Below are 24,378 nucleotides of genomic sequence, written 5' to 3'. Positions count from 1 at the left end.
TGTTACAAATTTGCAAAATGTACAATATGTTACGAATTTGCAAAATGTACAATATGTTACGAATTTGCAAAATGTATGATGTGTTATAAATTCCAATTTGGATAACATTAGCTAGGCTATGGGGTTAGGGTTAAGATTAGGAGTTAGGTTAAAGGGCTAGGGGAAGGTTTAGCTAAAAGGGTTAAGGTTAGGGTTAAGTGAAGGGTTAGCTAACATGCTAAGTAGTTGCAAAGTAGCTAAAAAGTAGTAAGTAGTTGAAAAGTTGCTAATTAGCGATGAGATTCGAACACGCAACCTTTGTGTCACTAGACATTCGCATTATATGCCCTACCATCCACCCCGACCAACTACCCTCCTTTTGTTTTTGCCTCAACTAACCTTCTGTCTTATGTAACCATACCAATACCAAATGTAACATTCAGTATCATACTAATTTGAATGTCCCGGATTTTCGTTTACTATGTTACGTCTAGTCTATGAGACCAACAAGTGTCTTTCGAAAAGGAACACACTGGCAGTTGCAGTATGCTGTGTTTGTGTTCTTCATAGGAAAACAGTAGGTAAGTGTCTCTCTTATTATTCAGTTTCCCTTAGAGAATAGAGCTTAATCACGGGTTATTAGGCAACTTTGCACTGTTGATTGAGTCATGATAAGTATACATAGGTTAAATGAAAGCTGAAATATGTAACTTTTTGGGTGACCAGAACAAATTCACATAGAAATCTGAGTTAGAAATGTAATTCTCATTGAAAGCAAGTCTAAGAAGCCTTAAATCGGTTCCCATTCTTAAGTTTCATTTTTGCATCTTTTACTTTCAGCTTCAAAAGTTGAAAATACAATATTTGGGGTCATTGAAAAGATGTCACAGCTATTTAGATCGTACAATGACTTTCTACACTATACATTTCTTATTTTGTCACATAAACTGAAATTGGGCAATTTCTGCATAGTTCACCTTTACATATTTACTTACCATAACCACTTATGATGAATTGTAAAACTGTAAAATAGGCCTATTCATAACAAGGACTGTTATTATGGTATCAATGTGATCAAAGCCTATCATTGAATTGAATGTGCATTTAGCCGTTTTTTGTACAGCACATTGTGTATTGTACGGTAGTGATATGTCAAGTCAGCATGGTTGACAAGTCATGAACAAGATGCAGCAATGGCCTGATGATTTCCAATTCAAATATCGAACACAGAAGAGTGCCGCTCTCCTCAGTGCATGCAAATACATGGTTTTGTTTGTGTGTGTGTGTGTCCGTCCGTGTCCGTCTGTCAGTGCCATGGAGGAATTTCAGGTGATCGTCCATACCTTACCAGCCCCCACCTCTGGAACATACAGCATCCTACGGCTCACTCTGATTGGCTCAGAGGGTGGCGAAACCCCGCCCATCTCAGTGAACGCCGGGGCCAACCAGCACCACCTCCTACCTGGAACAGTGAGTTCTTTCTGTCTCCCTTGCTCCCCTCTATCTTTCTCTCGCTCCCCATCTCTCTCTTGCTCCCCCTTGCCCTTTCGCTCTTTCTCCTCTTTCTCTCTCTCCCCCCTCTCTCTCTGTCAGTATATTAACCTGCAGTTTGTGTTGTCTAATAAAACATTATTTCATTTTAGATAGCTTTTCACCCAATTTCAAAGTGCTTTACATAAAGTTTTTTTCCCCCATTATCCCTGTTCCAGGCCTGTGTGGTCAGGGTGTGGTCAGAGGTGGCACTGGGTCGAGTAGTTCTGGTCCGGCTACGGTTGGAGGCTCGGACGGGTTTCCCGGACCTGGACTGGCACTGCAGGGGGGTGGAGGTCCGGAGGCTGTGCGACAGACAGGAGGAAGGGGCGGGGCTACAGCACCAAGGGGCAGAGCACTTCCCTTGTAGCAGGTGGCTCCGGTCTGTAGATGGTGACGTGGAGCTACGGAATGGAGACTGTGAGAGTGTTTTATAAATTAACATTTTTAACATGAAAAAAAAAATGTCACATGGTCATACCCCATATTACAGGAAGTGTGAGTAAGAGCTCTTCTGTCACACTGATGAACTAGGCAATTTGTGAGAACTACATACTATAACGTTACCATGGAAAGAGGAAGTGGTGTAGCCTTCATATTTGAATCATATCATATATCCTCTTTTTCTCTCTCTCTCTCTCTCTCTCTCTCTCAGTGTGTCTGTTGAACTCAGAGACTGTGCAAACACTGAAGGACCACAGACTCAAAGATCTGCACACTAAACAGCAGCACATCAGGTATCGCAACTAAACCACAACAAACGTCCTCTTACTATACACTACACTCCTCGTATCATCTTTTCTCTCCAACACATCTCCTTCGCTCGCTGTCAACACATCTCCTAACTCTACCACCAGGCACTTCCCAGTGAGAAAAAGGATTTGGAAAGACGTTGAAAATACGTATCATATGGACGTTGATAAAACTTACGGATGTTGAAAATAGATATTTTACCGATGTTGAAGTCACCACATTGAAAATTATTCTTTGGGTAGTTGTTTCTATGGACAAATTTCAACCGTACATAATTTATCTTACACCTACATGTCAATAAAGAAAGCATTGGCACATTCAAAACGTATATTTCCAATTAAAACAGAAAAAGGGAGATCGCTCCCATCTGTCACTTACAGCGCCTTCAGAAAGTATTCATACCCCTTGACTTATTCAACATGTTGTTGTGTTACAGCCTGAATTAAAAATGTATTAAATAGATATTTGTTCTTATCCATCTACACACAATACATAAGGACAAAGTGAAAACATGTTTTTAGAAATGTTGGCAAATTTATTGAAAATGAAATACAGAAATGTCTCATTTACATAAGTATTCACACCCCTGAGTCTTTCAGGGTAAGTCTCTTAGAGCTTAGCACACCTGGATTGTACAATATTTTCACATTCATTCTTTTTAACATTCTTGGCTAAAATGGTAAATTATAATACATTATTTATATTATCAGCATGGCTGGAAATGGAACTGTTAAATTATATGCGATGTCTAAATCTGGCTTCTCTACTGCTTCTGCATGATGAATCAGACCGCCCATCTCAGTATGGAGCACAGTTCACAATGCATGTAGACCTACCATCTCATTATGGTAACTTTTTCACTGGAGAGACCTGAAAATACCTTTGCAGCGACATTCCCCATCCAACCTGACAGAGCTTGAGAGGATCTGCAGAGAAGAATTAGAGAAACTACCCAAATAGAGGTGTGCCAAGCTTTTGGCGTCATAACCAAGAATTCAGCTAACCCATGGTTGGCGGTCATCAGCTATCCTTTAGTTCGAAAAGGTATCGGCGGTTTTGTACAACGCGACTCAGACCAGAGCATACCGGACCTACTTTCTCTCCATATCCCCGGATTTCTACCGCAAGCTCCGGACATTTACACCTGGATCTTGCAGCTAGCTAGCTGCTATCCGAGTGACTATTGGCTAACGTCGGTCCTGGAGCAAACTCCAATTATTCCAGACCTAGCCAGCTGAAGAGTTCCATCAGCCACTCCTGGGCTACAATCACCTATCCCGACCCGTTTTACTGCCGATGCGGAGCCCCACCGGGCCTTCACGACTGGTCTACCGACGTCATCTGCCCGAGGGATTTATCCAACTGGCCCCTCCGTCGCGACGTAACCTGAACGCCCATCTGCTAACTGCGGCCTGCTAATCGTTAGCTGTTTTGAGCATATCGGCTGCTATCTGAATCGGTCTATCGGACAATTTTCTCAGGCCACTATAACTATAACTATTTTGCCAATTGGATTGGTGCCCTCTACCACACGGAACCCCACTAATCTACCAACGGAAACGCACGAGGTGGCTAAAAACAGACCTCCATCTACTGCCAGCTTGCTACCCATGGCCTGGCTAGCTGTCTGAATCGCCGTGACCCTAACCAACCTCACTACTCACTGGACCCTTATGATCACTCGGCTAAGCATACCTCTCCTTAATGTCAATATGCCTTGTCCATTGCTGTTCTGGTTAGTGTTTATTGGCTTTTTTCACTGTAGAGCCTCTAGCCCTGCTCATTAGACCTTATCCAACCTTTCAGTTCCCCCACCCAGACATGCGATGACATCACCTGGTTTCAATGATGTTTCTAGAGACAATATCTCTCTCATCATCACTCAATGCCTAGGTTTACCTTACTGTATTCACATCCTACCATACCTTTGTCTGTACATTATACCTTGAAGCTATTTTATCGCCCCCAGAAACCTGCTCCTTTTACGCTCTTTTCCGGACGTCCTAGACGACCAATTCTCTTAGCTTTTAGCCATACCCTTATCCTACTCCTCCTCTGCTCCTCTGGCGATGTAGAGGTGAATCCAGGCCCTGCAGTGCCTTGCTCCACTCCTATTCCCCAGGCGCTCTCTTTTGATGACTTCTGTAACCTTAATAGTCTTGGTTTCATGATAACATTAGAAGCCTCCTCCCTAAGTTTGTTTTATTCACTGCCTTAGCACACTCCGCCAACCCGGATGTCCTAGCCGTGTCTGAATCCTGGCTTAGGAAGACCACCAAAAACTCTGAAATCTCCATCCCTAACTACAACATTTTCAGACAAGATAGAACGACCAAAGGGGGCGGTGTTGCAATCTACTGCAGAGATAGCCTGCAGAGGAATGTCCTACTATCCAGGTCTGTACCCAAACAATTTGAACTTCTACTTTTAAAAATCCACCTCTCTAAAAACAAGTCTCTCACCGTTGCCGCTTGCTATAGATCACCCTCTGCCCCCAGCTGTGCTCTGGACACCATATGTGAACTGATTGCCCCCCATCTTTCTTCAGAGCTCGTGCTGCTAGGTGACCTAAACTGGGACATGCTTAACACCCCAGCCATCCTACAATCTAAGCTTGATGCTCTCAATCTCACACAAATTATCAATGAACCTACCAGGTACAACCCCAAAGCCGTAAACACGGGCACCCTCATAGATATCATCCTAACCAACTTGCCCTCTAAATACACGTCTGCTGTTTTCAACCAAGATCTCAGCGATCACTGCCTCATTGCCTGCATCCGTAATGGGTCAGCGGTCAAACAACCTCCACTCATCACTGTCAAACATTCCCTGAAACATTTCAGCGAGCAGGCCTTTCTAATCGACCTGGCCCGGGTATCCTGGAAGGATATTGACCTCATCCCGTCAGTAGAGAATGCCTGGTTATTTTTTTAAATGCCTTCCTCACTTTGTTAAATAAGCATGCCCCATTCAAGAAATTTAGAACCAGGAACAGATATAGCCCTTGGTTCTCTCCAGACCTGACTGCCCTTAACCAACACAAAAACATCCTGTGGCGTTCTGCATTAGCATCGAACAGCCCCCGTGATATGCAACTTTTCAGGGAGAAACCAATACACACAGGCAGTTAGAAAAGCCAAGGCTAGCTTTTTCAAGCAGAAATTTGCTTCCTTCAACACAAACTCAAAAAAGTTCTGGGACACTGTAAAGTCCATGGAGAATAAGAGCACCTCCTCCCAACTACCCACTGCACTGAGGATAGGAAACTCTATCACCACGGATAAATCCACTATAATTGAGAATTTCAATAAGCATTTTTTTACGGCTGACCATGCTTTCCACCTGGCTACCCCTACCCCGGTCAACAGCACTGTACCCCCTACAGCAACTCGCCCAAGCCTTCCCCATTTCTCCTTCTCCCAAATCCAGTCAGCTGATGTTCTGAAAGAGCTGCAAAATCTGGACCCCTACAAATCAGCCGGGTTAGACAGTCTGGACCCTTTCTTTCTAAAATTATCTGCCGGAATTGTTGCAACCCCTATTACTAGCCTGTTCAACCTCTCTTTTGTGTCGTCTGAGATTCCCAAAGATTGGAAAGCAGCTGCGGTCATCCCCCTCTTTAAAGGGGGGGACACCCTTGACCCAAACTGCTACAGACCTATATCTATCCTACCCTGCCTTTCTAAGGTCTTCGAAAGCCAAGTTAACAAACAGATTACCGACCATTTTGAATCCCACCGTACCTTCTTCGCTATGCAGTCTGGTTTCAGAGCTGGTCATGGGTGCACCTCAGCCACGCTCAAGGTCCTAAACGATATCTTAACTGCCATCGATAAGAAACAATACTGTGCAGCCGTATTCACTTGACCTGGCCAAGGCTTTCAACTCCGTCAATCACAACATCCTCATCGGCAGACTCAACAGCCTTGGTTTCTCAAATGATTGCCTCGCCTGGTTCACCAACTACTTAAGTAAAACTAAATGCATGCTCTTCAACCGATTGCTGCCTGCACCTGCCCGCCCGTCCAGCATCACTACTCTGGACGGTTCTGACTTAGAATATGTGGACAACTACAAATACCTAGGTGTCTGGCTAGACTGTAAACTCTCCTTCCAGACTCACATCAAACATCTCCAATCCAAAGTTAAATCTAGAATTGGCTTCCTATTTCGCAACAAAGCATCCTTCACTCATGCTGCCAAACATACCCTCGTAAAACTGACCATCCTACCGATCCTCGACTTTGGCGATGTCATTTACAAAATAGCCTCCAATACCCTACTCAATAAATTGGATGCAGTCTGTCACATTGCCATCCGTTTTGTCACCAAAGCCCCATATACTACCCACCACTGCGACCTGTACACTCTCGTTGCCTGGCCCTCGTTTCATACTCGTCGCCAAACCCACTGGCTCCAGGTCATCTACAAGACCCTGCTAGGTAAAGTCCCCCCTTATCTCAGCTCGCTGGTCACCATAGCAGCACCCACCCGTAGTACGTGCTCCAGCACGTATATCTCACTGGTCACCCCCAAAGCCAATTCATCCTTTGGCCGCCTCTCCTTCCAGTTCCCTGCTGCCAATGACTGGAACGAACTACAAAAATCTCTGAAACTGGAAACACTTATCTCCCTCACTAGCTTTAAGCACCATCTGTCAGAGCAGCTCATAGATTACTGCACCTGTATATAGCCCATCTATAATTAGCCCAAACAACTACCTCTTCCCCTACTGTATTTATTTATTTTGCTCCTTTTCACCCCGGTATTTCTACTTTGCACATTCATCCACTGCAAATCTACCATTCCAGTGTTTTACTTGCTATATTGTATTTACTTCGCCACCATGGCCTATTTATTGCCTTTACCTCCCTTATCTCACCTCATTTGCTCACATTGTATATAGACTTATTTTTCTACTGTATTATTGACTATGTTTGTTTTACTCCATGTGTAACTCTGTGTTGTTGTATGTGTCGAACTGCTTTGCTTTATCTTGGCCAGGTCGCAGTTGTAAATGAGAACTTGTTCTCAACTTGCCTACCTGGTTAAATAAAGGTGAAATAAAAAAATTAAAAAAAGAAGACTCGAGGCTGTAATCACTGCCATAGGCGCTTCGACAAAATACTGAGTAAAGGCTCTGAATACTTTTGTAAATGTTATATTGTCAATGTCGTGTGTGTAGGTGGCAAGGAAGTCAGGCGCAGGAGAAACAAACTTCATATACGCAGAGTATTTTAATAACTTTAAAACAAACTCCAACAATAGAAATACATAAAAATCTAAATGGGTACACATACCCGTCGCACACCTAAAATAACCAACACGAACACAATAACACAAAACAATCTCGGACAAGGACATGAGGGGAAACAGAGGGTTAAATACACAACAGGTAATGAATGGGATTGGAACCAGGTGTGAAAAGAAACAAGACAAAACCAATGGATAATGAAATATGGATCAGTGATAGCTAGAAGACCGGTGACGTCGACCGCCGAGCACCACTCGAACAAGGAGGGGCATCGACTTCGGTAGAAGTCGTGACATATATTTCCATTTTATTTTTATTTTTTTATATACATTTGCAAAAATCTCTAAAGAACTGTTTTTGCTTTGTCATTATGAGGTATTGTGTGTAGATTGATGAGGGAAAAAACAATTTAATCAATTTTAGAACAAGGCTGTAACATAGCAAAATGTGGAAAAAGTCAAGGGGTCTGAATACTTTCCAAATGCACTGTCAGCTTACTAATTATACAATAGGCTCTATTATATTTCAAAGTTCTAATCATATTTGCTAGCCACATGCGCTTCACCAGAATCACATGTTCTCTTCTGCGTTTTCATGGTTCATGGTTTGAGCGATGTCCTTAATTAGTGGCAATTTTAGCATGTAAATCTTGGTGGGGAAAAGTCCCCACATTTTTTTTAGATGCATGCCAGCAAAGCCACTACACAACACAACACTAAACAATGCATTAATTGCACTATAGCGGTGACAAACGGTGCCCACAAATGTTTAGAGCCTACATAAAGCTGTCCCAACAGCAGAGCTTTCTTTCCAGCACCATGGTGTGACTTCTTACCACCGCTACACCTGGCTATCAGCAGAGACTTGTCTGGCAGCAGAACAGTTCATTATGGCTGACTTGCTAAAACAAATGTGGTTTCTTCCGACAATTGAGATGTACAAACTATAGCATAAGGGAACGACGAGCGGATAAGAGGCAATCCGTAATTTCAATTAAGACATTAATGACCGAGCTAGGACGGACGTAGTCAATATAACTACTTGTTCAGCACTTTTGAAATGTACAGCAACAGTATTCAGAACATGGACCGTTCTTACAGTATTCTCCCAGTACATCAAGTCAGAACTGTAGGATAAATAAAGGGCGCATATAAGCAGACAATGAAAGCTCTTACAATATTCAATGTTGACATTTCTCTAAAACAGGTTATAGGCTTCATGTGCACCACCAAGTCAGAACAGTAGGCTAAGTTATGAGGGGGAAAGGGACCAAATTATTAGGGTGAAGCACATAGGCTACTAACAGCTTACTACACAACATACACTTAGTATTACTTTCTTAGCTACAGACAATATGCATATCTCTCTGGCATATTACATAATTTCTGCAGCAGCATACAAGAAATGTTTGGACTCACCTTGTTGTGCTGTGCTCACTTTAACAGGAAGGTGGCACGGCAGTCCTTCTTGTAGGCAAATTTTGTCATCAAACTTTGTCATCAAAGTCTGGCATTCTCTGCATTTAGGATGATTTGAAGACAACTGGGACCTCTGAAAAAAACAAGGTTGAATCATGATGTCAGTGATCTTCAGGTCGGAGCTCTAGAAAGAGGCCCGAGTTCCCGACTTGCAATTCCTAGTTGGATGACTGTTCAAAACGTATTTTCCCAGTCGGGGCTCGGTTTTTTCAGAGTTCTCAGTTGTCTTGAACTCCCTGAAGTCTGAAATTTCCCAGTTCCGAGCTTCCAGTTGTTTTGAGCACGGCAGAAGTCATGCTGGATTGACAGCATGGGCAATTTGGAATGTTTATCCTTTTAATCTTGGAAAAGAGACCCTTAAACCCAGACTTGGACCACACACCCACTCAATTGAATAGAAGGCTAGTGATTGCTTTGCAATGCTTGTAATTAGCCACTGATTCCTTCCAAACCACTCATTGTTGAATTGCGATTTCCAACTTGTTGTGTAATGTTTCTGTCAAATGGTCGATGAGCATGAATAGCTTTTATCTATAATTTATCTTCATATGACAAGGATTGAAAATGATTTGCCAGTAGATTGTCGACTTGATTCATGATGATGACTGCTAGCTTGCTAGCTAAGATTTTGAAAGTATGATGCTGACATGAACAGTCCAATCAAAGCTATGGTAGATATAATGTGATATGCCATCATTTTATCTGTGGCCAATGACCTTGAGCATTCTTGGATGTGCACTTCAAATGTAAATCTATGGCAGCACCCAAGCGGCTTGAATTTTCGAGCTCTCCCCATAGATTTTGCGGCGACGTAGTGACTCATGAGTGACAGAACACTGAGCCAATCACGACGCAACTAGAGAACATTACCAACCCCTACACACACATATTTTCTGCTGGCTGACCCATCACCATAGACAGCACTGAGCTAGGCTGAAACACCTGCATTTTGGAGCTGCCTTACTCAACAAAACAAAAAAGGAGACCATGTTTTACATTGTTTGCAAACTTAGTGACACGTATTATTGCCAAAATAGCATGCAAAACAGGTAACAAACATGTGGGGCTCCAAACAGGTGGGGCTCTGCAGTGAATGGCGGGTTGCCACTGTGCATAATTCCAGTCCATATAATACAGTATAATACAATAGAGCACCGTAATACAGTTCACACAAAAAAATATTAGCCTACTGGAGCTAGTTTCATGTATTTACCTAAGAGAGCATATAGCTAGCTACATCTATGGACTTTTATATTTTTCTGTCTTGTGTAATGTACAGTAGCCTATATCATACAGTATATGTATTGGATAATGGCACATTCATTTGGGCATTTTTGGGCTTGTGCTCTTTAAATGTCGTTAATGTAGGGCTCATAAAATGTATTTAATATATGGCTCATCAGGCTCAGATTGCATCAGATTTTAATGTTCATGCTGATCAAAACTCTAGTCAAACCCAGACATACAGTATTTACAGTGCATTCGGAAAGTATTCAGACCGTTTGACTTTTTCAACATATTCTTATTTTACAGCCTTATTCTAAAATTGATTAAATTGTTTTTTTCACTCATCAATCTACACACAATACCCCATAATGACAAAGCAAAAACACATTTTTGGAATTTTTGCAAATTTGTTAAAAAATAAAAAGTATTCAGACCCTTTACTCAGTACTTTGTTGAAACACCTTTGACAGAGATTACAGCCTCGAGTCTTCTTGCGTATGACGCTACAAGCTTGGCAGGCCAAAGAGTTCAGTCTTGATTTCATCAGACCAGAGAATCTTGTTTCTCATGGTCTGAGAGTGCCTTTTGGCAAACTACAAGCGGGCTGTCATATGCCTTTTACTGAGGAGTGGCTTCCGTCTGGCCACTCTACCATAAAGGCATGATTGGTGGAGTGCTGCAGAGATGGTTGTCCTTCTGGAAGGTTCAGAGGAACTCTGGAGCTCTGTCAGATTGACCATCTGGTTCTTGCTCACCTCCCTGACACAATCCTGTCTCGCACTCTACGAACAATTCCTTCGACCTCATGGCTTGGTTTTTGCACTGTCAACTGTGGGACCTTATATAGACAGGTGTGTGCCTTTCCAAATGATGTCCAATCAATTGAATTTACCAAAGGTGGACTCCAATCAAATTGTAGAAACATCTCAAGTATGATCAATGGAAACAGGATGCACTTGAGCTCAATTTCAAGTGTCATGGCAAAGGGTCTGAATACTTATGTAAATAAGGTATTTCTGTTTTTTATTTTTTATAAATTTGCTAAAAATCTAAACCTGTTTTCGCTTGGTCATTATGGGGTGTTGTGTGTAGAATGATCGGGGGGGAAATGATTTAATCAATTTTAGAATAAGGCTGTAATGTAAAAAGTCAGGAGGTCTGAATACATTCTGAATGCACTGTACATTGAGGTTACTTTACTATAAATGTCTTCTTATGTAATCGTAGAAAGTGTGCATGTTCAACATAGCGTGCACAGTCCTGTGGAAATATTCACAAATGTTATAATAATCTACACAGTATCTCGAACAGCATTGATCACTTGTGCTATGCACTTTTAATGTAATTTCAACTGCAAGTGATAACACATTAAGTTGTTGTATAAATACAAAATATCTGACATTGTATGTTGTGCTTTTAAATGGTTGAAAGGCAATAACAACACATTCAGATGACAACTAAACTAAAGATCAGACATAGTTTTCCATTGGAATTTGGTTGTGCTTTAGATGGTTGAAAGCATAGTGATAACAAACTTCTGGCTGTCCTTTTTGAGTGGGTGAATAAAGGTTGAAATGTCATTGATCAACGTCTCAGTCAAATATTACCCACATTTCCATGTTGAAATTACGTGTGGTGTGCTCAGTGGGATAAGTCTTGATTTGAACAAATTTTTGTCCAAATCAAGGCTGGTCCAGACCGGACCAAATCTGATTTTTCTTTGAGTCAAATCAAGGCTGGTCTGAACCAGACCACATCTGATTTTTTGGGGGGCCAAATCAAGCCTGGTCTGGACCAGATCACATCTGAACCAAGTTAGGGCCAAATCAAGGCCGGTCTGGACCTGACCAAAAATTACTGTGGATGTTGAAATCAATGCCAGGGCATACTGACCAAAGTTCAACCACATTTTTTTAAAACTTTTTTTAACTAGGCAAGTCAGTTAAGAACCAATTCTTATTTACAATGACGGCCTATCGATGAGCAGTAGGTTAACTGCCTTGTTCAGGGGCAGGACAACAGATTTTTACCTTGTCAGCTCAGGGATTCAATCCAGCAACCTTTCAGTTACTGGCCCAACACTCTAACCACTAGGCTACCTGCCGCCCCACTTTTCAAAATCCATGGAATTCCTGTGTCAGTCGGTGCTCACTGGGTTTAGCGTTAATAAAGTTCTAAAACCGGTGTTAGCATTATGGAGGAGGAGGAGGAGGTGTGAAGGTAGAACATTAAGGCTCATTCACACAAAGCCGCTCTTACACGAGTCAAGTGAGTTTGCCTTTAGTACCAATAGTTTGATGTCATGGTGGTCTGCCCTGTAGGTGGCGTACATTTGCTGAGGGGGTCCCTCACTGTGTGGACATGACCAGTCTGAAGGAACTGGGACCTAACCTCAGCTACACACGCCAGAGGTCAGCCCTTTGCCCTCCACATTCTGTCTGCCCTCCACATTCTGTCTGCCCTCCACATTCTGTTTGTCCTCACCTCAACATTGTGGTCTTCCCCTTCACATTGTATTTGTCCTCTCAGCCCAGGCATCAATCTGCAGTATCTAAGGGGTTTTGCTGAGAGATCTGAATCCTGGAGTAGCTTTACTGAGCTGGAGACCATGTTCAGCCACAATGGGAGCCAGAATACTGTCGCTAGTATGACACACACACACACACACACACACACACACACACACACACACACACACACACAAATTCTCACTGTCTGTCCTCCCTCTTTAACCCCCCAACCCTTGATTTCCTTCTCTTTTCTCTCCCTCCCCCTCTCTTGAAGAGTATGTGCAGGCCCATTGGGCTGAGGACTGGTTCTTTGGCTACCAGTGTTTGAACGGCTGTAACCCTCTCATGGTGCGACAGACACGCCTCCTCCCTCCCAACCTGTCAATCAACTCTGACATTCTCTCCCCCTTCCTGCCTGACGGATCCTCACTGGAACAGGAGCTAGAGGTGTGTGTGTGTGTCTATGTCTGCCGGTGAGTGTTTTTTTTTTTTTTTTAGCTTTTATTGAAGAGATTGTAAAGCTCTGGAAAGATGGAACGCGACAGTCAAAGGTCGACAGTCAAAGGGCAGTGGGCTGTATTTGAACACATGTTGACTCTAGCATACGTGTATCGGGGTCAGCGGCAGCAACCACTGGACCACACAGGTGTGTGTTGGGTTTGCACTGTGTGAAACTTCAAACTTCACCTTTGTGCGTTCACGGCAGAGAGGGTCTATTTTCCTGCTGGACTACGAGATGTTGGAAGGTGTCCCGGCCAACGTGATCAATGGGAAGCAGCAGTTTCTCGCTGCCCCGCTAGTCCTTCTGCACCTCAACCAGCAGGGGGAGCTCAAACCCATCGCCATCCAAGTGAGTCCAGTCCAATAAAGTCTTGGACAGACCTAATTCCCGAGTTTTTCTTTATTTTTACTATTTTCTACATTGTAGAATAATAGTGAAGACATCAAAACTATGAAATAACACATATGGAATCATGTAGTAATCAAAAAAGTGTTAAACAAATCAAAATATTTGTTGTATTTTAGATTCTTCAAAGTTGCTACCCTTTGCTTTGATGACACCTTTGCACACTCTTGGCATTCTCTCAACCAGCTTCACCTGGAATGCTTTTCCAATGGTCTTGAAGGAGTTCCCTCATATGCTGAGCACTTGTTGGATGCTTTTCCTTCACTCTGCGGCCCAACTCATCCCAAACCATCTCAATTGGGTTGAGGTAGGGTGATTGTGGACACCAGGTCCTCTGATGCAGCACTCCATCACTCTCCTTCTTGGTCAAATAGCCCTTACATAGCCTGGAGGTGTGTTGGGTCATTGTCCTGTTGAAAAACAAATGAAAGTCTCACAAAGCGCAAACCAGATGGGATGGCGTATCGCTGCAGAATGCTGTAGTAGCCATGCTGGTTAAGTGTGCCTTGAATTCTAAATAAATCACTGACAGTGTCACCAGCAAAGCACCCCACGCTTCACGGTGGGAACATGCAGAGATCATCCGTTCATCTACACTGAGTCTCACAAAGCCACGGCAGTTGGAAACAAAAATGTCAAATTTGGACTCCAGCGGTCTGTCTATTGCTGGTGTTTCTTGGCCCAAGCAAGTTTTTTTCATATTGGTGTCCTTTAGTAGTGGTCTCTTTGCAGCAATTCTACCATGAAGGCCTGATTCACGCAGTCTCCTCTGAACAGAGATGTGTCCGTTACATTTATTTGGGCTGCAACTTCTGAGGCTGGTAACTCTAATGAACTTATCCTCTGCAGCAGCTGTCTTGGGCTCCCGAGTGGCGCAGCGGTCTAAGGCACTGCATCTCAGTGCTAGAGGCAGCAGTAGTAGTAGAATCAATTACAGACCCTGGTTTGATTCCAGGCTGTATCACAACCGGCCATGATTGGGAGTCCCATAGGGTGTCGCACAATTGGCCCAGAGTCGTTCAGGTTAGGGTTTGGCCGGGGTAGGCAGTCATTGTAAATAAGAATTTGTTCTTAACTGACTTGCCTAGTTAAATAAAGCTTTAAAAATTGAAAAAGCAGAGGTAACTCTGGGTCTTCCTTTCCTGTGGCGGTCCTCATGAGAGCTAGTTTCATCATAGCACTTGATGGCTTTTGCGACTGCACTTGAAGAAACTTTCAAAGTTCTTGAAATTTTCCGGATTGACTGACCTTCATGTCTTAATGTAATGATGGACTGTCGTTTCTCTTTGCTTATTTGAGCTGTTTTTGCCATAACATGGACTTGGTCTTTTACCAAATAGGGCTATCTTATGTATACCACCCCTACCTTGTCACAACACTACTGATTGGCTCAAACGCATTAAGAAGGAATGAAATTCCACATATTAACTTTTAACAAGGCACACCTGTCATCTGAAATGCATTCCAGGTGACTGCTTCATGAAGTTGGTTGAGAGAATGCCAAGAGTGTGCAAAGCTGTCATCAAGGAAAAGGGTGGCTACTTTGAAGAATCTAAAATGTAAAATATATTTTCATTTGTTTAACACTTTTTTGGTTACTACATGATTCCATGTGTTATTTCATAGTTTTTTGATGTCTTCACTATTATTATACAACGTAGAAAATAGTAAAAATAAAGAAGAACTCTGGAATGAGTAGGTGTGTCTAAACTTTTGACTGGTAATGTACATACTGACAGGCAGACAGCCACTTTATTAACCCAGAGGGGAAGGCTATTACTAGTTTGATTCTACTACTACTACTACTACTACTACTGTTACTGCTACTACAAAAATGTATAATTCGGAAACTATTATACCACTAATTATACCCACAGCTGCAGCAGGCCCCTGGTCCTCAGAACCCAGTGTTCCTGCCCTCTGACCCTGGCCCTGATTGGCTGTTGGCAAAGACCTGGGTGCGCTGCTCAGACTTCCAGTGTCACCAGCTTTCCTCTCACTTCCTTAGAACCCACCTGCTGGGAGAGGTGTGTTGCACTGCCACTCTCAGGCAGCTACCAGAAGTACACCCTCTACACCAGGTAAATAGTAAATACAGCAGGTAAAGTTGTAATAATACACCACCACTCAGTAGGTCGGTGAAACATGCTGCAACCTGGATGTTTAGATGTAACATAGTAAACGTAAATATTTCTCCCTCCATTTAGTACAATATGTTACAAATTTGCAATAGGTATGATATGTTATGAACAGTGGAGGCTGGTGGGTGGAGTTATAGGAGGACAGGCTCATTGTAATGGCTGGAATGGACCTCCTTTCGTTATGCCTTAAATAACCTTCAATCCTACATAACCATACCAAACGTAACCTATCATACTAATTTCAGTGTCCCGGATTTATGTTTACTTGTTACGTATAGACCAGGCTGCGTAGGTGAAAGTTTAGTTAACCTCCTGAACCATCCAGAAGTCTCGTGAGCTCACATCTGTTTCTCTAGTACCTTGCAGTTGGAATTGAAATTTATAGAGCTGCCATGAGACAGAACCTGACTGTTGTTGTTATTATTATTATTATTGTTGCAGTTGTTGATGCCTCACATAAAAACCTCACTACAGATCAACATCCAAGCCAGGGCCTCTCTACTGGCTGCCAACGGCGTGTTTGACAAGGTATGATCGTGTGTCTTGAAATGTTTGTGTGAGTTGCAATGTTTTAGTACACACTTTTTCTTATGCATATGCCTATAAACTTTTGCTAGTTTATAACCACAAAATTGCATGTTCCTGTTGTGTGTCAGGCCGTAGGCTGTGGTCTGGAGGCGTTGCCTGTACTGTTGTCTCGAGCCACAGAGCGTCTGCGTTACCGCTCCCTGTGTGTCCCTGACGACCTGGTGGACAGAGGGATACACACACTCAAACACTGCTACTATGCACATGACGCACTGCGAGTGTGGAACGCACTGCACAGGTACACATATTCACGCAGGCAGGCAGGCACGCACACACACACACACACAGCTACTACGCACACGATGCACTGCGAGTGTTGAACGCACTGCACAGGTACACACACATGCACTTACACGCACACACACACAGAAATACAGTCATGCACACAATTCATTTACAACTGTGATATCAATTCTCAGAATCTGGCACGAACTGCACAGGTACACACACGTACAACACACTTTCTTTTTACAAGCACCATCATTACTGTTGTGTTTTGTGTGACGATGTGGCAGATTTGTGAGTGGCTGGGTGGATGTGTATTACCTTGGAGACCAGGATGTGGAGCAGGACTCTGAGCTGCAGAGCTGGATCACTGAGATCTACACACATGGCTTCCTACAGCTCCCTCACTCAGGTCGGTGTGTGTGTTCTACCAATAACATCCTATGTGAAACTTACTGTTCAATAAAAAAGTAAAAGGTACTGTTCAATAATTTACACTATATATATTTAAAATATATATATATATATATATATATGCATACATACACACACACACACACAAGTATGTGTACACCCCTTCAAATGAGGGGATTCGGCTATTTCAGCGACACCCCTTGCTGACAGGTGTATAAAATCGAGCACACAACCATGCAATCTCCATATGAAAACATTGGCAGTAGACTGGCGTTACTGAAAAGCTGACTTTCAACGTTGCACCGTCATAGGATGCAACCTTTCCAACAAGCCAGTTAGTCACATTTCTGCCCTGGTAGAGCTGGCCCAGTCAACTGTAAGTGCTGTTATTGTGAAGTGGAAACATCCAGGAGCAACAACGGCTCAGCCACAAAGTGGTAGGCCACATAAGCTCACAGAGCAGGACAGCCGAGTGCTGAAGCGTATAGCGTGTAAAAGTCTGTCCTTGGTTGCAACACTCATTACCGAGTTCCAAACTGCCTCTTGTAAGCAACATCAGCACAAGAACTGTTTGTCAGGAACATCATGATATGTTTTTGGCAGCCACACACAAGCCTAAGATCACAATGCGAAATGCCAAGCGTCGGCTGGAGTGGTGTAAACGCTCACCGCCATTGGACTCTGGAGCAGTGGAAACGCATTCTGTGGAATGATGAATCACGCTTCACCATCTGGCAATTTGACGAACGAGTCTGGGTTTTGCGGATGCCAGGAGAACGCTACCATAGTGCCAACTGTAAAGTTTGGTGGAGGAGGAAAAATGGTCTGGGGCTGTTTTTCATGGTTCGGGCTAGGCCCTTTAGTTCAAGTGAAGGGAAATCTTAACGCTACAGCACACAATAACATTCAAGACGATGCTGTGCTACCAACTTTGTGGCAACAGTTTGGGGAAGGCCTTTTCCTGTTTCAGCATGACAATTCCCCTGTGCACAAAATGAGGTCCATACAGAAATGGTTTGTCAAGATCGATGTGGAAGAACTTGACTGGCCTGCACAGAGCCCTGACCTCAACCCCATCAAACACCTTTGGGATTAATTGAAGCGCCTACTGCATACATGAGAAGTGGTTTCTCAAAGTCTATGGCTGTGCATTTTTTGATTGTCAACTGAAATTAACTGACTATATAACTAACTGACTACATTGTTCCCCCTCCTGGTTCCCTCAGGTTGCCCACAGTCATTCCAAACCAAACCAGAACTCTCTCAGTTTGTTACCATGGTAATATACTGCTGCTCTGCGCTGCACTCTGCTGTCAACTTCTCTCAGGTAATTAACCCATCAACATGATTAACCAATGAACTGTATCCATCAATCAATACAGTACGTAGGTCCAAATCGGGCTCTGGTCAAAAGTAGTGTGCTCTAAAGGAAATATGGTATCATTTGTGACACAAACTAAGTGTTACCGATTCCCGTTCTTGTTCCCTCCAGGTGGATTTTGACCTGTGGATGCCCAACTGCCCAGCCTCCATGACGCACCCCCCTCCCCAGACCAAAGGCATGTTGACGGAAGATGAGATTCTCTCCATCCTCCCTGACGTCAACTCCACCTGCAACCTCCTCATCACTCTGTTCCTACTGTCCCAGCCCGCTGCCGACTACGTAAGACACGCACATACAGTTTCTGATGACTGATGTCCCAGCCCAATACCGACTATGTACGATCCAAATACCCTCTATCACTCTGAACTTCACCCAGTCCTCTCCAATATCATCTTATGTCTCTTATCACAAGATGTCTCTCCATCCTCCCGGACGCCAACTCCACCTGCAGCCTCCTCATTACTCTGCCCCTACTATTATTCAGACCCCTTGACCTTTTCCACATTTTGTTACTTTACAGCCTTATTCTAAAATGTATTAAATTGTATTTTTCCCTCTGACATGCATTGTCAACTATGAGACCTTATATAGACAGGTGTGTGCCTTTCCAAATCATGTCCAATCAATTGAATTTACCAGCAGTGGATTCCAATCAAGTTGTAGAAACATTTCAAGGATGATCAATGGAAACAGGATTGTCCTGAGGTCAATTTCAAGTCTCATAGCAAAGGGTCTGAATACTTATACTGAATACTTATACTTAAATAAGTTATTTCCGTTTTTTATATTTAATAAATTAGCAAAGATTTCTATGAATCTGTTTTTGCTTCGTCATTATGGGCTATTGTGTGTAGATTGATGAAGAAAAATACTGTATTTCATCAATTTCATTTATTTATAACGCCCTTTTTACATCAGCAGATGTCACAAAGTGCTTATACAGAAACCCAGCCTAAAACCCCAAGCTGCAAGTAATGCAGATGTAGAAGCACGGGGGCTAAGTAAAACTCCCTAGAAAGGCAGGAACCTAGAAAGAAACCTAGAGAGGAACCAGGCTCTGAGGGGTGGCCATTAAAGCCAGATCGTTATTCAAGATGTTCAAATGTTCATAGATTGCCAGCAGGGTCAAATAATAATCCCAGAGGGTAGAGGGTGCACTTTGGGTGGGATATAACACATGCCCCCACACACACCTAGAGATAAACAGACCACGAACTTACTACCCTGAGACAAGGCTGAGTATAGCCCACGAAGATCTTCTCCACCGCACGTGCATGAGGGTAGGCAAGACGAGACAGGAAGATTGTGGAATGCTCCTTTTTAGTTAGCTTTGCGACAGAATCAAAAACACTTTGTATTTTTATTCTCCTCAATTCGATTGTAAAGTAGGCTGATCGAGCAGCAGTGAGGGCTCTTAGACACTGCACGGTAATGTCTTTCCAAGCTAGTTGGAAGACTTACAGTTTGGTGGAGCACCATTTCAGTTCCAATATTCTGGGAACTTGCATCCGGGCTCTGGTATTTGCCAAGGAGCTAATTTCTTTGACAAATGTTTTTTGTTTTTATAAGTGTGACTGCATCTAGGGTATTACGCAAGGTTAAATTTGGATCCTCAGTTGGGTGGTTAACTGATTTTTGTACTCCAATGTCCTTGGGTAGGTGGAGGGAGTCTGGAAGGGCATCTAGGAATCTTTGGGTTGTCCAAGAATTTATAGCATGGCTTTTGATAATCCTTGGTTGGGGTCTGAGCAGATTATTTGTTGCGATTGCAAAATTAATAAAATGGTGGTCAAATAGTGCAGGATAATGAGGAAAAACATTTTAGATCCACAATATTTATTCCATGGGACAAAACTAGATACAGGGTATGACTGTGGCAATGCGTATGCCCGGACACATTGGACAAAACCCACTGAGTCGTAGATGGCTCAAAGTATTTTGGAGTGGGTCTATGGACTTTGCATTTGAAGTACTGACAACTCATTTGAGAGCAGATTATTTGTTGCGATTGCATAATCTTGTCTCTTATCCGCTAAAATCTTGTCTTTTACCTCCATCCCCTCTTTCCTCTCCTAGGTGCCTCTGTGTCAGTATCGTGAGCCTGTGTTCAGCAGTGGCGCTCCTCGCAGGCTGGTGGAGAAGGTGCAGGCCGAGCTCAGGGCCATTTCTGATGAGATCACAGACAGGAACAAGAAGCTGGAGCTGCCCTACGACTACATGTCACCCAACCGCATCGAGAACAGTGTGGCCATCTGAGCTGCTGTGAATACACCCACACAGACACGCATGCACACACGTTATGTTCTATCCTCGTGGGGACCTAAAACGTATTTCCATTCAAAGTCCTATTTTCCCTAACCCTCAACTTAAAATAGCCTTTGTCCTCGTGATTTTAGGTCCCCACAAGGATAGAAGAACCAACCAATCCACACATGCACGCACACACATGGACAAGCAGACACACAGACCCCACACACACACTTCCAGCCACATGCACAAACATAAACGACTGCTTAAGGTTAAAAAAAAATGTTAAAACCTGCTCTATAATGATTTAACTCTATTAGCCACAATGTTTCTTCAGTTTCTATGAATCACGCTTTGACGGTGTTAGTGCTGCAGGGGTTTAATGGTTTTGATGAAAAGCAGCTAAACACAGCGATCAGGTAGTTCACTCTCCTCTCCTAATGTAATCCAGGAATCACCAACAACAGCAGAAAATAATACCGGCTGAATCTCAATATTCTATAGTGGCCTCCTCTCCTATTATCCTGTCCTTTTCTCCTCCATCTTTGCTGAGCGAGAGGTTGACTAGGACTTAGCTTCCACCTGTCATGTTTAAAATGATTTCTTTAACATGTCTCCTCCCCTTTATCTACACTGATTGAAGTGAATTTAACAAGTGACATCAATAAAAGATCATAGCTTTCACCTGAATTAACCTGGTCAGTCTGTCATGGAAAGAGCAGGTGTTCCTAATGTTTTGTACACAGTACAAAATACACACACACACACACACACACACACACACACATATACAGTACATATATGTATATATATATATATATACACATATACATACATATATATACATACACATACATATGTGTGTGTATATATATATATTTATAGTGTCTAGTTTGAGAAACAGACGCCTCACAAGTCCTCATCTGGCAGCTTCATTAAATAGTACCCGCAAAACATATATATATATGTATACACAGTGGAGAGAACAAGTATTTGATACACTGCCGATTTTGCAGGTTTTCCTACTTACAAAGCATGTAGAGGTCTGTCATTTTTCTCATAGGTACAATTCAACTGTGAGAGACGGAATCTAAAACAAAAATCCAGAAAATCACATTGTTTGATTTTTAAGTAATTAATATGCATTTTATTGCATGACAAGTATTTGATCACCTACCAACCAGTATGAATTCCGGCTCTCACAGACCTGTGAGTTTTTCTTTAAGAAGCCCTCCTGTTCTCCACTCATTACCTGTATTAACTGCACCTGTTTGAACTCGTTACCTGTATAAAAGACACCTGTCCACACACTCAATCAAACAGACGCCAACCTCTCCACAATGGCCAAGACCAGAGAGCTGTGTAAAGACATCAGGGATAAAATTGTAGACCTGCACAAGGCTGGGATGGGCTACAGGACAATAGGCAAGCAGCTTGGTGAGAAGGCATCAACTGTTGGTGCAATTATTAGAAAATGGAAGAAGTTCAAGATGACGGTCAATCACCCTCGGTCTGGGGCTCCATGCAAGATCTCACCTCGTGGGGCATCAATGATCATGAGGAAGGTGAGGGATCAGCCCAGAACTACACGGCAGGACCTGGTCAATGACCTGAAGAGAGCTGGGACCACAGTCTCAAAGAAAACCATTAGTAACACGCCGTCATGGATTAAAATCCTGCAGTGCACGCAAGGTCCCCCTGCTCAAGCCAGCGCATGTCCAGGCCCGTCTGAAGTTTGCCAATGACCATCTGGATGATCCAGAGGAGGAATGGGAGAAGGTCATGTGGTCTGATGAGACAAAAATAGAGCTTTTTGGTCTAAACTCCACTCGCCGTGTTTGGAGGAAGAAGAAGGATGAGTACAACCCCAAGAACACCATCCCAACCGTGAAGCATGGAGGTGGAAACATCATTCATTGGGGACACTTTTCTGCAAAGGGGACAGGACGACTGCACCGTATTCAGGGGAGGATGGATGGGGCCATGTATCGCGAGATCTTGGCCAACAACCTCCTTCCCTCAGTAAGAGCATTGAAGATGGGTCGTGGCTGGGTCTTCCAGCATGACAATGACCCGAAACACACAGCCAGGGCAACTAAGGAGTGGCTCCGTAAGAAGCATCTCAAGGTCCTGGAGTGGCCTTGCCAGTCTCCAGACCTGAACCCAATAGAAAATCTTTGGAGGGAGCTGAAAGTCCGTATTGCCCAGCGACAGCCCCGAAACCTGAAGGATCTGGAGAAGGTCTGTATGGAGGAGTGGGCCAAAATCCCTGCTGCAGTGTGTGCAAACCTGGTCAAGAACTACAGGAAATGCATGATCTCTGTAATTGCAAACAAAGGTTTCTGTACCAAATATTAAGTTCTGCTTTTCTGATGTATCAAATACTTATGTCATGCAATAAAATGCAAATTAATTACTTAAAAATCATACAATGTGATTTTCTGGATATAATAGGTGCCGGAAGGTGGTGGATCTGGATGTATCAGGAAAATTACCAAGACAATGATGCAGCTCAGGGTCCCCGATATTCCCAACAACCGCCAACCCTCTCCTGCCCTTAGTCGATCTGCTAGGAACCACCCCATACTCACACTCTAGGAGCACATGTAACAGATGTATAGCGTACTCTCCTTGCGTTGTGTTTTTTTCCTAATAAATCACATCAGCCAGCGGTCCCAGTTGAGCATCATTTATTCCTGTTGTTAAATGAGAAACAGCACGGTAGTTGTGCAGGGCTTAATGATACTGATGGCTGTCGATGGCAAAAGCCCTTGCATCACATTTTCATACTGGGTCACAAAATACAAAAATACAATACAAAATATAACATGTGTAAATACCTGTTGTTAAATGAGAAACAGCACGGTAGTTGTGCAGGGTTTAATGATACTGATGGCTGTCGATGGCAAAAGCTGTAGCATGAAGACAACTGTGTTAGCAGTGGGCTTATGTGACCATTACAACGGTGTATGCTAGCTAACACTTATCTACACCAATCATATGCCAAAGCACATTCCAGAAAGCCCCTCAATCCCTAACAGGTACCATATACTCACACATGTAGAAATCCGTAACGTACAGCAAACTTGAACACATTGTAAAATATAAAATATAAAACAGTATTCAGAACGTGACCTACCCCTTGCATCACATTTTCATACTGGGAAGACCTGACGTTCGCGATCTCCCCCTATCTGCAAGCGGGGCCAATCACAACACACCTTATTGTCATCAGTTGAACCAACCAATACGAATGCTTGAACATTAAGTACACATTTCTTTAGAGGCAAGTTGAAACATAACCAACCCTGTTACACACACACAGTGATGGAAGTTCGGGATAGGGGATCCTCGTTAAGGAGGTAACCCCCGAACTCTGTTGGTACTCGGTTCTTCTCCTAACTCTGTGTGTGATCATTAGTGCTTGTATGTGTTCCTACCTTTTTGCAGTGGGTAACGTGGACCCAAGTGGCTCTTTCAGCTATTCTAATGGCAAAGGCGGTTACCAACAAAACCTGGTATGGGCCTTTCCAACGGGACTGCTTCCAGTCTTTTCTCCTCAGAGATTTGATAAATACCCAGTCTCCTGGTTGTATTGTCTGAATCACCTTCTTCTGTAATTCACCTGTGGGACACAAAATCGTTGACATACGAGTGTGGTTAACAAACAATCGTCTCATGTGTTCTGCTAAGGTATGCTCTGTTTCTATATCAGCCTGTTCTGGTCTCCCTAACTCT

At 43.1% G+C, this 24,378-nt stretch overlaps 1 protein-coding gene across 2 annotated transcripts; it reads left to right on the top strand.

Moving 5' to 3' along the window:
- Positions 1-463: 463 nt before the first annotated feature.
- On the top strand, positions 464-21,330 carry zgc:152891 (polyunsaturated fatty acid lipoxygenase ALOX15B). 2 transcript variants are annotated; one of them, XM_014124183.3, is made up of 15 exons: positions 464-560; positions 1,290-1,449; positions 1,689-1,929; positions 2,165-2,246; positions 12,546-12,635; positions 12,754-12,869; positions 13,009-13,181; positions 13,441-13,584; positions 15,519-15,722; positions 16,257-16,310; positions 16,439-16,608; positions 16,886-17,007; positions 18,236-18,336; positions 18,502-18,672; positions 20,470-21,330. In XM_014124183.3, the coding sequence occupies exons 2-15, from the start codon at positions 1,294-1,296 to the stop codon at positions 20,647-20,649; spliced, it is 2,004 nt and encodes a 667-aa protein (XP_013979658.2). In that variant the 5' UTR covers positions 464-560; positions 1,290-1,293; the 3' UTR covers positions 20,650-21,330. The 2 variants fall into 2 exon arrangements, with proteins under 2 accessions (XP_013979658.2, XP_013979659.1); XM_014124184.3 differs by having other exon boundaries at positions 16,224-16,310.
- The last annotated feature ends 3,048 nt before the right edge of the window (positions 21,331-24,378 follow it).

This window comes from Salmo salar, chromosome 10, assembly GCF_965601325.2.
Source record: "Salmo salar chromosome 10, fSalSal1, whole genome shotgun sequence".
Classification (NCBI taxonomy): domain Eukaryota; kingdom Metazoa; phylum Chordata; class Actinopteri; order Salmoniformes; family Salmonidae; genus Salmo; species Salmo salar.
The sequence above is the reverse complement of the archived record's forward strand: the minus strand, read 5'-3'. Positions and strand labels throughout refer to the sequence as shown.

Excerpts from the sequence above, each read along its gene's own strand:
- zgc:152891 (XM_014124184.3), top strand. The coding sequence starts at position 1,294 with ATGGAGGAATTTCAGGTGATCGTCCATACCTTACCAGCCCCCACCTCT. Across the intron at positions 13,585-15,518 it reads TCAAACCCATCGCCATCCAA|CTGCAGCAGGCCCCTGGTCC; the intron begins GTGAGTCCAGTC and ends TTATACCCACAG. Across the intron at positions 17,008-18,235 it reads CCTACAGCTCCCTCACTCAG|GTTGCCCACAGTCATTCCAA; the intron begins GTCGGTGTGTGT and ends TGGTTCCCTCAG.